The 16,496-nt window shown below is 35.3% G+C and overlaps 2 protein-coding genes across 2 annotated transcripts; one reads left to right on the top strand and one right to left on the bottom strand.

Moving 5' to 3' along the window:
- Positions 1-8,783: 8,783 nt before the first annotated feature.
- Positions 8,784-12,403, top strand: LOC111917993 (SMR domain-containing protein At5g58720). Its single transcript, XM_023913639.3, has 11 exons — positions 8,784-9,782; positions 10,030-10,055; positions 10,267-10,386; positions 10,598-10,680; positions 10,827-11,068; positions 11,161-11,237; positions 11,315-11,371; positions 11,478-11,545; positions 11,665-11,771; positions 11,894-11,964; positions 12,054-12,403. The coding sequence occupies exons 1-11, from the start codon at positions 9,260-9,262 to the stop codon at positions 12,174-12,176; spliced, it is 1,497 nt and encodes a 498-aa protein (XP_023769407.1). The 5' UTR covers positions 8,784-9,259; the 3' UTR covers positions 12,177-12,403.
- Positions 12,404-13,714: 1,311 nt separating this feature from the next.
- LOC111917992 (peptidyl-prolyl cis-trans isomerase CYP20-1) lies at positions 13,715-15,647 on the bottom strand. Its single transcript, XM_023913637.3, has 6 exons — positions 15,491-15,647; positions 14,731-14,809; positions 14,527-14,598; positions 14,218-14,400; positions 14,067-14,142; positions 13,715-13,992 (listed from the first exon to the last, which is right to left on the bottom strand). The coding sequence occupies exons 1-6, from the start codon at positions 15,554-15,556 to the stop codon at positions 13,854-13,856; spliced, it is 615 nt and encodes a 204-aa protein (XP_023769405.1). The 5' UTR covers positions 15,557-15,647; the 3' UTR covers positions 13,715-13,853.
- Between the last annotated feature and the right edge of the window lie 849 nt (positions 15,648-16,496).

The following is a 16,496-nucleotide window of genomic DNA, read 5'->3' on the forward strand; positions in this document are numbered from 1 at the left end:
ACACGTAGAGGAATTCGATATAATTATGTGATCTTGGGATTTGTACGATACATATTGGAATTTGAAACTTGATGTTTTATGAAATTAAAAGAGAAATGCTTTTATAAATTGTGAAAAAATAAATTTTAAAATTTTCGGTGTTACACAAGTCCAAATGGTGTGATCGCGATGCATAATTACTGTACGAGTGTCTATGAAGAAGGTGATGCTCGATCTGCTTTAATCACTATGCTTCAATCACTTAATCACACCAAGAACGGTGTGGATGTCGTGTCGGGAACTCGGGTCAAGTCACCTTTAGAGGATGGTTTTCAAAAACAGCCCCTCCCCTTAACATTTCAACTGTGGATTGTTTTTATCTTGGTGGTTGGGATGGAGGTATAAGGGCGATGAAGAAGGGTTTATGCGTGTGTGTGTATGAGAGAAAGGAACAACATTGTAATTTTCATTTTTTGTTGATGGTTATCAATTGAAGTTGAGAACATGAGGAATGAGACGTCCCTCTAGAGAAATGGTCAAAATGTTTGACTTTAAATAGAATAATGCTTAAGTGGCATATGTTACTGGCTAATATAGGTTATGGGACTAAAAACACAAGTAACTTCAGAGTTTATTCCCTTATAAAGCACGAAAATAAGTTAAGTGACTAAATGAGTAAAGTCAAAATACATAATAGAGGCGTTACGTCATTTTCCTATTTATTATTTGAAACCATCACCACCGCCAATCATCACTTTTCACCACCATGAAGCACAACTCGAATACACATGGTTAACATCAAACAAATTAAAAGATTGAAGCTTTTGACTTGTTTGAATATTTTGTGGTTTGAAGCCTTTTTAAGGTTTGAATCCGAAACATTTCAAACAAATTGAAATGTAAGTTTTGTGATTTGAAGCTTTTGGGGGTTTGAATCTCGACCACATCAAGCAACTTAAAATGTTGCCTAATTTATAAATCAAATCGTTATTCGATCAATAAATTGAGGCACAAGAAATAGGCCAAATATCATTTGTTTGAGTTCGTCTTTTTCATATGAAAATAAGATATTAAATCCTTATGTTTTGTTTTTATTTTTAGATCTTGAAAACCATTTGGGTTAATTCCGGTTTTGTTGGTCTTCGGCATGACCTAGACACTTGGTTTTGTTCATGTTATCAATTTCTTCATTTTTCATGTGAACTCTTTGTAACATCCCAAAATACGAGCCAAAAATTTCATTTTTAAAACATACCATTTGTAAAACATTATAAATAAAACATTCACGGATCATGACATTTCATAAAAGATATTGTTTGTTTGGAAACCATTTCGTAAAACATAATACTATCAGAGTACAAAACCCTAGGAGGATCCCATAGTGTGGAATACAAAGCGTGTGTGTGGTGTACCGCTACCGTGCCGGCTCCTTCCCCTGCGAAGAAGAGGTACCTGAAACCAAAACTGAAAACTGTAAGCACGAAGCTTAGTAAGTTCCCCCATCTTACCACATACCATAAAATTATATATCATACACACTGCCGGACAATTTTGGGGTGCCCGACCTACCCGGTACGGCCATTCTGGGGTGCCGACCTACCCGTGTCAAGCCGTTCTGGGGTGCTGACTACCCATCGGTCCTAACAACCGATCCCCGGGGACTATTTCACCCCTACTGCTACAATCACATATATCATCACATAACATATTATCAGACTTATATGGGGTGTCCGATCTACCCTTCGGTCCTAACAACCAATCTCTACTACTATCACATATACATATCATGCCAACATATAACATATCAGGTAGTAGCAAACCTAGATGATATCACAAAGACAATCATCTAACATACAACTCCTACTGGTGGGTCGGCATTGTGGCCGTAGACCCACGGCTACTGGAAGGTAACTCACCTCCCAGTAGTTGCTGATCTGTGTGGGAACTGACTGTCTTCTGCTGCTGCCGCTCCGGAAATCCTCCGGCTATAATTCCCACAAAACCCTTAGTCAAATACTGCTAATCGACCTCAGGGTAAAATGACCATTTACCCCTTACCAATCAAGAGTCAAAGTCAAAGTCAACTGCCAGTTGGCCCGACTCGCCGAGTTGACTTGCCAACTCGCCAAGTCCCTATCCCTTAGTCCGACCCTAAACCCGTCTCTGCTCGTCGAGTTAAGCATTGACTCGACGAGTTCTCCTTCTAAACTAAAGGCCAATAGTCCTTCATCCTATTCGCCGAGTTGTATGAACAACTCGCCGAGTTCATCTTCATCCGAAGAACACTCTATGCTGAGACTCGCCGAGCTGTATGAACAACTCGCCGAGTCTATTCTTGAGGCAAGAATATTGCCTTGAACTCGCCGAGTCATGGCATTGACTCGCCGAGTTACCTCATGAGTGAGTCTGGCTTCCGACCCACTGAGTCATACCTTATGACTCACTACTCCAACCCGCAACACGAAAAGGGGAAAAACTCGGGGACTCGCGACTCGACTCGCCGAGTCTGCCACATGCAAAAACTATACACGCGATTCTGCTTGAATCCAACTCATGCCATTCATAGATCTGGGTTTCTAGGTCCTGATTAACACGTAAAGTTTCCAACTTTACGTGTAAATAAACACCATGAGGGTTTTAGGGCTCAAAATGCACCAAAATAGTAGATCTAGGGCTTTCATGCAATGTGGCTCCAAAAAGGCAGTAGATCCAAGCTCCTGGAGCTCAATCATGCCTAGATCTATGTCACAACTAGAAATTTTTGTGCCTTGTAACTACAACACTTAGGTCAAATTATGAATCAAAGACATAAGAGCATGTATGATGCATACTCTATGACAACAAAATTTTAATCGAACACTTCATACAAGCACTACAAATAGTCAACAAGTAATTGGAAACCCTATGAGTTCTTGTTTAAGTCCATTTTGGACTAGGACTTCCTTATTGGGCCCAATGGACCAATAAGCTTCCAATTTGACCATCTTGGACTTAGAACTCTTAAATGGGCTCTAATTAGACCCATTTCCAATTATTTCAATATTTTGGGCCATATTGGGCCTAGAATGAAATAAATTAATTATATGAACCATTTTGGGCCATAATTAACCTAATTTAGCCCTAATAGGTCATAAAAATCACATTTATATTTTTTAGGACCAAAAATCATCTAACTTAACTATAATGTGGGCTAAGGGACAAAAAGCCCAAAAATCTCCTCTTTCCCCTCTCCATTCTCGGCCCAAGCCCATAAAGAGGGAAATTGACTTTGTTGGGTGCCACCTCACAATTATTCAAGGGATTTCCATGCAAGAGGACCCATACATCCATGCATTCCCATACTTCCATGCAAGCCATCTCTTCTTCTCCCTCTCTCTCTTGTTCTCGGCCGAGTCCAAGCACACACACACATACATTTCACTCTCCATTCTCTCAAGAAACTCTCTCATATCTCCTCCATATTTTCGATATCTAAGAAGTGTTCAAGGGGATTCTTACACAAAAATCACCATCTAAGGTAAGAAATTTCTTAGATCCTTAAGCTAGCTACTTCATTTCATCCAAAAATCACCTCTTAATTCATTCAAACTCATGATCTAGCACCTAAGAATCATCCAAGTTCGAAATCTTCCAAGGAATGTTGCTAAGGCCGAATTTCTTCTCATTTTTCCTTCCAAAACTGAAACCACACCCAAGGTGAGCTTCATACCCCCTATTTTTTTGTTTTTATAAGTTTTTGTGGGGGAGAATACGAGCAAATGTGTAGATCTATGATTTCATGTATGCCTTGTGTGATTTTATGCTTGTATGTATGATTTTATGTGTTATGTGATGAATATGTTAGCTAAAAATACCTAAAAACCGAGATCTACAACATGAGGAATGAAATAAACATAGATTATACCATTTTACACTAATCAAGTCAATAAAAATAATTTATTTGGTTAGGATGAACATTTTTGGACATAAAACCCATTTTTGGGCTCAAATTGTTAAAAATACAAAAGCTAAGGGCCCAAATCGACAAATGATAATTTCTGGAGGTTGGAAAGAGTCCAAACAGTTTCTAATAAAATTTTCCTGAAAATCAACACTTTTGAGGGGCTTAAAATGTAAATTTTGAACATAATGGGCTAAAAATGGGCTTTTCGGCCCAATAAGCCCCAAATTGCGAAAATTCTGAAATAGAGGGGCTGAAACTGCAAAATTCTGTAAAACAGGGGATTACTAGTGTAATAAAACTAATTCCAGGGTCAAAAATGTTTTCAAAGTCAAAAGGGACCAAAAATGCAAAAATTTTCCATTTTGGGCCAAAACTGTAAAGTTGCGAAAATAAGGGTTTCAACCGAGAAAATTTCATTTTTGAAGAACTTAAGCTTTTTATCAAGTAAATTTGGGCTGAAAATGTCTTTTCAACAAGTTTTGATACTAAAGTGTCAAGAAAAATGGTTTAAGGACTAAAATGGAAGTTCTTTTATATAAAGGGTTAAAAGTGTAAATTTTATCCAAGAAGGGGCATAAAAAGGTAAACTCTAATGTTTAAAACAATAAATCCCTTAAGATAAAATACGGGTACCACGGCTACCGGCGAAACGTAATAGCAAATACACTTTCAACACAAATATCGTTACCAAACGAATTGATTCGGTCTCGAATCAATAACGAATCAAAAATCAATAAACAATAGTACCTCAATGCACACGCGAAAAGTTACGAGACTCAATATTCAATCTTTGGGCTTGAAAGTTTCAAATCGTGCTTGTTGGGCCTAGCTAGCCCAATGACATGATCTTTAGGCCTGAAGGGAACGCGCTTACATGATATTGGGTCTTCTATGACCTAATTCCGTGTAAAAGGACTTTCAATAGCTTTATCGTGTTGTTGGGCCCCAAGGGACCATTGGTACTGCTAGCAAAGTCGAGAAGTCAAATGCGAGTCGGTCCAAGTGCCTTTCGCATTTACGATAGCCTTGAACGACTTATGGAAATAACGGGGACTTCGTACCCTCCTTTCTCCTCGGTTGTGGGGCTATGAGAAGTCAGGGTGGTTGGATTAAGTGAGTAGTACGGACGACGTCCAAGGGATCTTTGTATTTGGTAGTTGTAAACTAGTCATTTTCATTAATGCGTGATTATAACGACTCACAACCCATAATTAATCCAATGTCACCTGGAATTATCGAAAACAAACGCCGTATCGGTATAACAATAAATAAGACACATAATTTGATGTATTAGGAAAACATCGGGGTTTCCTAGGGAATTCAACATTTTCACCTATGTGATGTATACAAAGTCTAACAATTATTCACGTTTACAGAAATCAACAAGCATACTTACAGATCTTCACACTTTTTCTTATATACAATACTCTTTTCAGAAAATATCGGATTTTCTGGTGGTTTTCAAAATTATACAAATCATTTCTTTTCAAACATTACTTATGAACTCAACAACATTTCATATGTTGACGTTTTTCCAAAATACTTGTATTCTCAGGTAACAGGTAAGTCGAAGAAAATGTATCCAGTGATGTCATGATGTTTTGTTTAATTAGTATCGAACGGTTTATGTTTTGGAAATGTAATGTTTTAAAACAATATACTGAATGTAAACAATATCGGTTGTAATATTTCAATGCATGGTGATGAATGATGTTATGATTCATGTATAATCATTGTGATGGTATTCAATTAAGTCACAATAGCCCTCGGACGTTTCCGCCGTCTGGTTCGGGGGTGTGACAATCTAGAGGCTAAACAACTTATTACGAACCCTAAAACACAAACAAGCTTGGGGAAATGCTCAAGAAGGACTTTCATGGAATTACAAGGGACAATAAGCATGGGAACAGAGGGAAGCTAAGTTATACCTCAAGGAAATCACTGAGATAACACAAATATGCCTGGCCTCCTTCTTCTCTTCTTGATCTACTCTCTTCCCCTCTCCAAATCTTCAAGAAAACACACCAAAATGCTTCAAAATCACAAGGAACAAGGCTTGAACGAAGTATAGAGCTCTAAGCGTGAAGGGGGCGAGCTTGGGGGCGGATAAGAGGGTTTAAATAGGGTGAAAACCCTTGAAATTTAGGGTTTCATTAGACAGCGGGGACTCGCCGAGTCCAGAATATGGACTCGCCGAGTCGCCAACTTAAACGTGTTCTGGATCCCATCTCTACTCGGCGAGTCGGACCTACAACTCGCCGAGTCCAAGGCTAAAAAATGAAAAACACTAAGATAAATTTTACGTACCATGAACCAGGTGCTACACTCTTCTTACTCAAATTTCAAGTTAGGGTTTTATCTTATTTCCTCCTTATTTTATTCAATTCGTTTTTAAAACTCATAGATGCCTCTTATTTGTCTTCACCTTTTACATATTGAATTCATTTTCAATATTGATATCTTTAGTTCATTGGAGTCGCTTATGCTTCGTCTTTCTTATTCATGTTTATTGGTTTTTCATCTTCATCAATTTATTCCCATAAATCACATTTTATCTTCTTTGAATCCCTCGTATTCAAAAAATAATTACATAACAAAGCAACCATTTAAGAGAATGAGATGATAAAGCTTTTATACACTTTCCAAGGAGTTAGGACAAACCCTAAACTTTCTAGCAATATTAGCCTTCGTGGATATGTCAAATTCGAGAAGGGCACCAACAACCACAAAGGTTTGAGCCGGAGATCACCCATTTATAGGAAGAAACCATGAAAAATGAAGAAGTCGTTCATGGGTCTAACATCCCAAAATCCATGGTAATTTTTTTCATTTTTCAAAATACATTTTTGAAACCCATGAAGTAATCAATCATTGTTTACAAAACAACACCATGAAAATCAGAGTATCTAAATCATCTCTCAAACATAAAATAACAGGAGGATGTGTACGATCACGTCCTCACCTTGCCTTGATCCTCTGAAGTACCTGAAACATTTAAATCCACTACCGTAAGCCAAAGCTTAGTGAGTTCCCCTAAAATACCCCATACAACAATATATATAAATAATGCATGCACACTGAGCCTACATCACAAGGTTGGATTGCCTCGTGAGCCTACAACATAAAGATGGACCGCTCCCGAGTCTGCAATATATAGTTGGATTGTGCTTGGGTATGGTGGCCTACAACACAAAGCAACACCGCCTCAACCCAACCATACTATGTCGACATATGCGCAAAACAATAACAAGTAAGTACATGTAATCATAATAGATCTATCATTTTAATAGATCATTAATGCATACTAACATCCTACATACAAGGATACATATTTCAGCACAAAGTATAATGAGAAAACTCACGTCACAGTCTAGCAGACAACAAAACTTCTCTCGCAAATCCAAGACTGGTACTACGGGTCACCTATACAACAATCAGGGACCAGATTCTTTAACTACAACCCAACATCTACTAGTTGTCCTAAGTCAAACTTGGTTAAAAGTCAACAATCAACCTCCATTTGACCTATGCTTAGCGTAACATGCTGCTCTATGCTCAACATAGTGCTCAAGGCAGCAAAACGGGCAACTACAACATTGCACTCAGCGTATAGAAAGCTACGCTCCGCGTAGCCACTTGATGTCCAACTTTTTATTAAGTTCTTAACACAAAAGGTTAGCCCCCCAAACTTTCATATCTACACTAAAAGGACATCTTAATGGATGAAGTCTCTGATTTATCCATTTGCATGCTTACAAAGATCACAAAACCAAACCCTAGGTCCATAAACTTATCTATTGCTCAAGGACTTATGCATGGATGGATGAAAGCGACCAAACTCTCATTTTTATGGCTTTACAACCCCCAAAACATCTGAAAATGACACTTAAATGGTCTGGAATAGTTCATACTCACATAGACCAAGGTTATGGGGACAAAAACATAAGAATTTCAAGAGTAACTAGATACAACATAAAAAATCATCGATATAGAAACTTTATAACTTCTAGAGGAGGATTATGGGATCCAAATTCCAAATCTACAAAGCTTGGAACTCCCAAGTGCTTCCATAGTGAAACTCTTTATTCAAAGATGCACACAAAACACTCTAAGATCTCAAAACTCTCACAAGATGGCTAGGGTTTCGTGGTGGTTGCTTAAGAGGGTGGAGGTTAAACATGAAGAGGGTCTCAATGAATTAGAGCCTTTTTAAATAAGGCTCACAACCCTTGGGGTTAAGGTTGTTGTCCAGCGCACCTACGCTCAGCCTAACTTTTCCTACGCTTAGCATAGATCATTAAATCCCCGAACCCAATTTCCTACCTATGCTCGGCGTAGGGCAGAATTTCACAATTTAACTTTGAACAAAGAACAATATTTGTAAGAATCGGATGTTACAACGGGTACATAGTAGTTCTCTAAATTGATTCATTAATGTGAGATATATCATTTAATGTTGAATATGTAGACAACTCACCAACTAAACAATAAATATGTCATGTAATGTAATGAAATGATTGGTTTTCATAAGATGTGGTTTGAACAAATGGTGTATTTTAATGATAATATATGTATAAAGACAATAATTGACTATATTTTTTGTACTTCTTAAACTTGAATGACGTTTTTAAACATTTTTTATATTTAATTACCCGTTAGCCATTTTTCCAAAAATTTAGTCTTTCCCTCAATCATAGATCACTTGGATGGCATTTTTAAAATTTGTAATCTTGTTGAATTATTTCCGAAAAATTCGTAAATTATTTAGACAGTTGCCAAAAACAATTATGGTGGAAATTAAGATTTCGAAATGGATTAGGTTTAGTATTTTAATATTGAAAAGCCCCACACCTATCATGAAACGAATGGAGCATTTTAAGTTGACTTCAATGGCTTCCGAATCCGATCATCAGATAACTCCATCAAAACCGTTCTTCGCCACAACTTTGTTGGTCGTCACATTCTCATAGCAGTTTCTTCTTTTTACCCAAACCCTTTTCCCCATTTTCGCCTCGTTCAGTTTTTGTTTATATCCAAGTTAGGGTTTTTGGGATCTGGAATCATTAAGTTGTCGCGATCTCATCCTAATAAAACCCTAATCTTGGACCAAAGGATTTACGTCTTATTCTTTTCTTTTCCCCAAATTGCGGATTTCCCCTGTTTCAGTAATCATGTTTCTTATTTTCAATACATTCGATCGATTTGCTTATCTCGCGTATTTCATCCGTATATGAATATCTATACAAACGTATACATATTCCTATAACTATATATTGCTGTGTACAACAATAATTCCTGTAACTTTATATTGCTGTATACAACAATAACTTTGGAGGCATGAAGCATTCAAAAAAGAAGAAGAGGCCTAGACCTCCGGTTCCGAAGACGAAGCAATCGGCTGAATGTGAAAACCCTGCCCCTGGTCAGATTGATGACCAATCTAGGGTTTTGAACGATTTGACAGAAGGAATTGCTTCCTTCTCCATAGAAGAAACCATTGAGAATTTGACTGAAACAACTTCGAATTCAAGTGCTAATAGGGACGATGATTCTGCCGAAAGTTTTGGAAATTCGACTGAGACTTCTAGTTCAAGTGGAAGCTATGCTTTATCGAATTGTGATGGTTATAATCATAGGATTGGAGGCAAGGTTAGCAAGGGACATAGGGGGAATAAAGTGATAGCTGCAACTGGAATGGTGTCAACTGTATTGGGGAAGGATTATGTGAAGAGAAGAGGGGTTTCTAAATGGAAGGGATTTGCTGACGAAGGTGCCAGCCATGAAGATGCTGAACAGTTTTTGTGCTCGATGCTTAGTGATGATTGTGAATTGGGCATGGATTTGGTCAAGGACGTACTTTGTGAGCATTTTTTTTGTTTGATATAATTTATGCAACTTATTCTTTGCTTTATGATTGCTTAATATATATATATATATATATATATATATATATATATATATATATATATATATATATATATATATATATATATATATATATATATATATATATATATATATATATATATATATATATATATATATATATATATATATATATATATATACTCATTTCTCTAATGAAGAATCTATTTGTTATTTGGCAGGTCAGACTGCGTATGATGTTGAAAAGGTAATTTTTGTCATTTTCAAGCACATTTTTGCTTTTTTGCATTAGTTTTTGTGGTCATCTTGGCTCTAGATTAATCCATCTTGTAGTATATATTTGAAACCAAAATTAACAAAGTAAAACTTCAGTTGGACATAATTACCAATGTTTTTTTTTTTTTTCATAAATGTGTTTTCTTTATGGTGATGTTTGTGTAATATTATATTGTCTTCAGGCATTGGACATACTGCTTGAATTAACTGCTTCTTCATCTGAGCTTCCCAATAGTGGTCAACATCACACCTCAAACACACAAAGTAAAGATAATAGGGCTCCTCTAGAAGCAAGTTACAATGTAAGCAACATGTTCTTCGTGTATCTTTGAAACAGATTTTTGAAATTATACATTTGCCAATGAATTATCATTATCTAGTGTACATTTGCAAGTTGGTTTACAAGTCTTCATGTTGTCTTCTTTATTGATGAATTGGCAGAACGTATATCTATAGTGGAGTAAATTCTTTATAATCTAATATATTCTTGTGGCTATGATATCTTTATGACAGTTAACCAATAGGACTTCAGACTTAGCTTCATCATCCAAGAGTGATCTTCACAGTAATATATCGTATACTGGCTGTAATGGCAGGTAAGAGGTTCTGATTATCTATATTACTTTCTTTTGTATTGATATCAGATGATTTTGTTGTTAAAAAAATCTACCCAAATATACATAAGTAATGTCATGAAAAGTAGTCCAACAACTGAAATCAACCATATGTGTATTCCTTTTAGGAATTATTTCGATGTTCTTGCTAATAATTGTGGAAGTGGTCCCCCACCTGGCCCAAAAACATCCTCTGAACTGACCCAAGACGTGTTGGAATCTCTTTTCTATACACGAAAGAGTTCAAAACATGAGCCAGGAAGCATGAACTGGAGGAATGTAGTTAAAAAAATGGAGTCTTTTGGGCAGATGCTTGATTATCCTTCAGAAGATACTACTGATACAACCAAAAAGCAGCAGCATGTTTTTGGTAACCAAAATTTTGTGACATCTGTTCAAAATTCAAACCAATTGTTTTAACTTGTAACTAACTTGTCTTTGTGTGTGTGGTATATAATATAGCTAAAGGGGACGATTATCATAACTATAGGAATACTGCAAGTCAGCATTGGGATTCAATGAAGTCATATTATCACAAGGCAATTTTTTTTGGTGCATCACTTTTTAGGGTTTTGATTATTCTGGTTTTATTTAAGATGAGCTTTGTATTGTTCAGGCTGCAACTGCATATGCTAGTGGAAAACGGGAATATGCAGCATATCTCTCAGATCAGGTACTAAAATCGAATCCATGTAACTTAGTTTAAATAAATGGAATTTTAAAAAAGTGCTACAAAACCTTTATGATTCCAGATAACAAAATTATAAAATTTGATGCAGGGAAGGATGTGTAATGAAAAAGCTCGACAAGCAGATGAAAGGGCGGGCCATGATATATTCGATTCAAGGTTTGTGACACTGTGAATGAAAAGGGACCTATTTCTATTTGATTCTGGTTGGTGGCATTTATGTAAATAGATGGAGTAGTTGGGTATAATAATATAGAATGGAATGGAATATTATGCAGGAACAAGACGTTTGAGAATGTGATAACAATTGATCTGCATGGACAACATGTGAAACAAGGGATGAAGCTTTTAAAACTCCACCTATTATTTGGTGCATATGTTCGTTGTAAGCAAACCAAACCAAAAGCATCATCATCATCATCTATTTCTTCACTTTCTAATTGTTTCTTTAATCGTTATAAATCTTTCTAAATTTTTTTTTTTTTTTTTTGATTGTGTGATGTACAGCTGTTCGGGTGTTTAGAGTTATCACAGGATGTGGGAGTCACGGACTAGGGAGGTCAAAGCTTAAACAGTCGGTATGAGTTATGAAATTATCATATACTTGTTTTTTTTCTTCAATGATAGTATTTGGGATTTCTTTTAAGATGTGAGATGGTTTTTGTAGGTTGTTACTTTGTTGGAAACAGAGAACATTGATTGGAAAGAAGAAAACAGAGGGACTTTGCTAATCAAACTTAATGGGCAGAGAGAGTTCAGCTTCTTGGACTCAGGGAGTGACTCCGAGTAGTCTTTTTACTTGAATGTTGTATGTTATGTTGAAAGAAAAAACAAAGATATTATTAATTATGACCTTAGACTTGAGATTGTAAAGTAACCTAAGCTGGTTAGTTGGTCTGGTTTTAGACTCAGGCTCTCAGGATTAGTTGTAAATTGAGCTAGTCCTTTTTATTTTTATTTTATCTTTTTGTGTATTCATGCATTAACTTGAATGTGAGGAAATCTTTTTTTGTTACACATCTTCTGTCATCATGTTTTATGCACATTCTTTCATCAAGGACTGTTTTCTGTTCATTTTGCACATACAACAGAGGTAATACTTATGTTTACGTGGCAAATGAGTTTTTAAAACTTAATGCCTGTCTTTTATTTGCTATATATTGAAATGTAACGTGTTTCTCCCCCCAAATCAATTCAGTTGATTCTTTAGGGTTATTGCAAAGATAATCAAATAGTATCTTTTTATCAAACCATAGAAGCTAGAATATGGAATACAACTCTACATATAGATGTAAATGTGGGAAGGAATCTAAAATACTGCTTTTATAGATGACGTTTGGTTAATAAAAATATCTTGCAATGTCATCTGTTACTTTTAGGTGTAAAATGTCATGTGCTGTAATTGCATATCTATAGCCAATAGGTGGAACATGCCGGACAACACATGTGAATTCCTAAGAGTTGGGCTTTTGCATATAGACTGACTAACTACATCATTGCCTTTTCCATGATTAAATGATGCATTTTGTCAATGGATCTCCGAAATTTAGGCTCCATTCATTTTGTGGCTCCTTGTTTATTTGGTGGTAGAAGAGGAATTATGGGTTCCATTTATTTCGAGGAGAAATGAAGTCCTACTATCACCTTTCTGTATGTTTAAATACAATTATAGAAATTTTCTAAGATACACAAAGAACAAGTTACTTACAATGACACCAAACGCACATGGTCTGTATTTAAAATCTTTAGAATGCAAAGTCAAATAATTTCAAAGGTACACAAAGAACAAGTTACTTACACTGTCACTTGCTTTTAGAAGAGCCATAATATCTTTATTATATGTGTATAAGTTGTGATGTTAATCACTCTTGGAACGCTCCGTTATTTAATTAATTTTCTTCTACAAGTCAAAGTAGTCACTTTAGACCTCAGTCTCTTCTTTTCTTTGGATGCTTCGTACTAGTCAAGTTATTGTTACATAGAGCACTATAGCCATAGGATCAGCAATTTTGTATATGTTTCTATGGAGGAGTTTTGGTGCACTTTTAAGGTTGAAATACCATCATCATATTGATCCCCTTAACTGAATCAGCCGAAGCAATGGCTTTGAGTTCAGCCATGTCTTCCAGTGTTAGCCTCACAGATAGAGCTACTATGTTCCATTCAAGATTCTCCATCTTGGTGGTGTTAGTTGTTTTTTTTTTTTTTTTTTACCATAATAACTCTGATTTTAATGATAACAATATATATGTATATTTATAAGCTCTCTCTCATCTCGTTTTTACCACAAACAAATGTTCATTCCATTGCGTGATATTAAGCAAGAAGTTCACTTCAAAAGTTTTGGTTAAAAACTTGTGCCCGATACATAGCATTAACATCTCTTAAAACAAGAAAACTAGTATCATAAAGAAAAAACATCAAACCTAATACATAAAGATTATTGTTATTAATTGGAATATTATTATTATAGAGGTACTTCACCGCTATCAGCAATTGTTACTTTTGCTTTTGGCGATCCACTTTGTGTCCCCTCAGCTTCCATCTTGTAAACAATATCCATACCCGACAACACCTTTCCAAATACAACATGTTTACCATCCAACCTGACAATAATAAATTACGATTATATCCTCTAATTAACCATATAAATCGAAATATATTAATTATGCTTAATTACCAGCTGGTTGTCACAGTTGTGATGAAGAATTGTGAACCATTGGTGTTTTTTCCAGCATTTGCCATTGACAAAAGTCCTGCAAAGTAACGTTTATTTATCTGTTTTTGTAATTTGACGATTCTACTATTCTTTGTCATTAATTAGATTTTACCTGGTCCAGTATGCTTGATCTTGAAGTTTTCATCCTTGAACTTTTCACCATAGATTGATTCCCCTCCTGTGCCATCTCCATTAGTAAAATCACCACCTTGAATCATGAAACTGGGAATAATCCTGTGGAATGCACTTCCCTTATAGTAAAGAGGCTTCCCACTTTTTCCAACTCCTTTCTCCCCTGAGATGATTCCCAACAAAAATATAAATATTAAAAAGATGAGTTTTTTTTTTTTTTTTTTTTTTTTTTTTTTTTTTTTTTCTAAAGATTGGTACAAAAAAAAATATAAACATAGCATCAGCATACCAGTGCACAATGCTCTGAAGTTTTCTGCTGTTTTGGGAACTGTTTTACCAAAGAGACCAAAAACAATTCTTCCTGAAACACCAAGTGAATAGAGTCTTTTAAATATATCGCATTTACATGATTGATATATGAAATATGATGATGCTTTAAGATGCCAATAACCATGAGTTGAAATTAAAAGGAAAAGGAAAAGGTAGGGCATACCAGCTGGTTTTCCAGCAATCTCAACATCAAAATATACTTTGTTAGTCACTTCTGTTAAATCTTTGTTTGACTTCTTAGCCTGCATACAATGTGAAATTCAAATTTCAGAAAGAATCAAAACGGTCTTTGGGTGGCTACATAATGAAGCATGAGAATTTCAAGTGTAAGCTCAGACATGCGATGTGATGCCCTTGTAACAGAGCAATATAATCATCAAAACAGGTTTAAGTGAGAAACAGAGAACTGATATTGAAATAACCATTGAAGGGGAAGGAGTTGGGATACAAGTTCTAACTCAAAAAAAAATTATTAACTTCAAGACCTTTGATTTTTGACATTCAAACCTAGTAATCTTCTCGACACATATCTTATAATGTATCTAGCTCCAAAAAAATATATTGCTTCTGTGTAATTGAAGTAATTATCAATTCAATACACTAAAACAACAATCCTTAACCCAGCTGCCACTTCAAAGACAAGTGGATAGAGTAAAAGCAATCGTACTAAACGATCATATTCCAGAACAAACAATCAATTTACAAATAACGGATGAAACGATGATGCAAAAAAAATAAAAAAAACGAATCGACTCGCATCAAACAGATCCACTGCAATATAGCAGCGGCAACAAATTTCAGATAGATCAAATCAACAAAACCTATGAGATCATAGATCGCTTTAATGATCAACTAAACCCTAACAACAAATGTGATCGCAACAGGAAGAGATGTTTAATAAAATTTAAAAGCTGAAACATTACCTCAGTGAGAGCTAGGGTTCCTATGAGAAGGAGAGAGCATAGAACTGCAGCCGATAGTAACTTCATTTTCTCGACTGTGTGTTTGCAGTGCGTTTGACGGAGTTAGCCGACTGAGCCGAAGTGAGGTTTATATATATAAATAGAAAAGTGAGGTGTTTTAAGCAAATAAGATGATGACACGTTGTTCATTGACGTGGTTTCTAGGTATTTGATTGGTTCAAATACACTATGTTCAAAGAGCTTCACAATGACATGTTGTTACCTTCTAACTTTTAATCTTTTATTTTTTTTAAGTGTCAAATGATGTCGTGTCGATAGAATGGGTTGAGAAATTGTCCGAAGAGTTACGAAATGGGCTTAATACATATACGAAATTGAAAGAAAGACGACCACGATATACCTAATGGAGTAAGTTTTGATGTATACGTTTTTACATTTGTATTTGTTATTTGGTAAATATATTTATAATCATACTTTTTCATATAAATATAAGGTTTTTACAGATGACCTGAGAAATTTCACATTTATATAGAGAAACTATGTTTTTTTCTAGGAAAAATACAAATTTACGAATATGTCATTTAGAAAAATGTTATATCTACCTTAGAAATATGATTTTTTTTCATATGAGTCTAATATTTTTGCATATCTCATCTACATAAATATCAAATTTAGCTTAAAAAACTAAATGTGCCAACGAAAAGGACGGTGAGATGTCGACAGAAAAGACGAGCGGAGGTGTCGTCAGAGGTGAAACTCAAAACACAAAAACAAGTTTTACATGCTATTGTAAGTAATAATTGTATGTTGTATACAAATATACAAATTTAGGGACGAAAAAAAGACCAAATGTATACAAAACGTTTAGTTGGTTACCCTTTCAAATAATTATCCCAATGTTTAATTATTTTTTGGAACTATACTGTTGTTTTAATGAAATATAAGTTTTTATCACAATTTGCAACATTTATCGTTTAAAAAGCTTCCCAGATGTCAATGTCAGTTA

Source organism: Lactuca sativa, chromosome 9 (assembly GCF_002870075.4).
Source record: "Lactuca sativa cultivar Salinas chromosome 9, Lsat_Salinas_v11, whole genome shotgun sequence".
Classification (NCBI taxonomy): domain Eukaryota; kingdom Viridiplantae; phylum Streptophyta; class Magnoliopsida; order Asterales; family Asteraceae; genus Lactuca; species Lactuca sativa.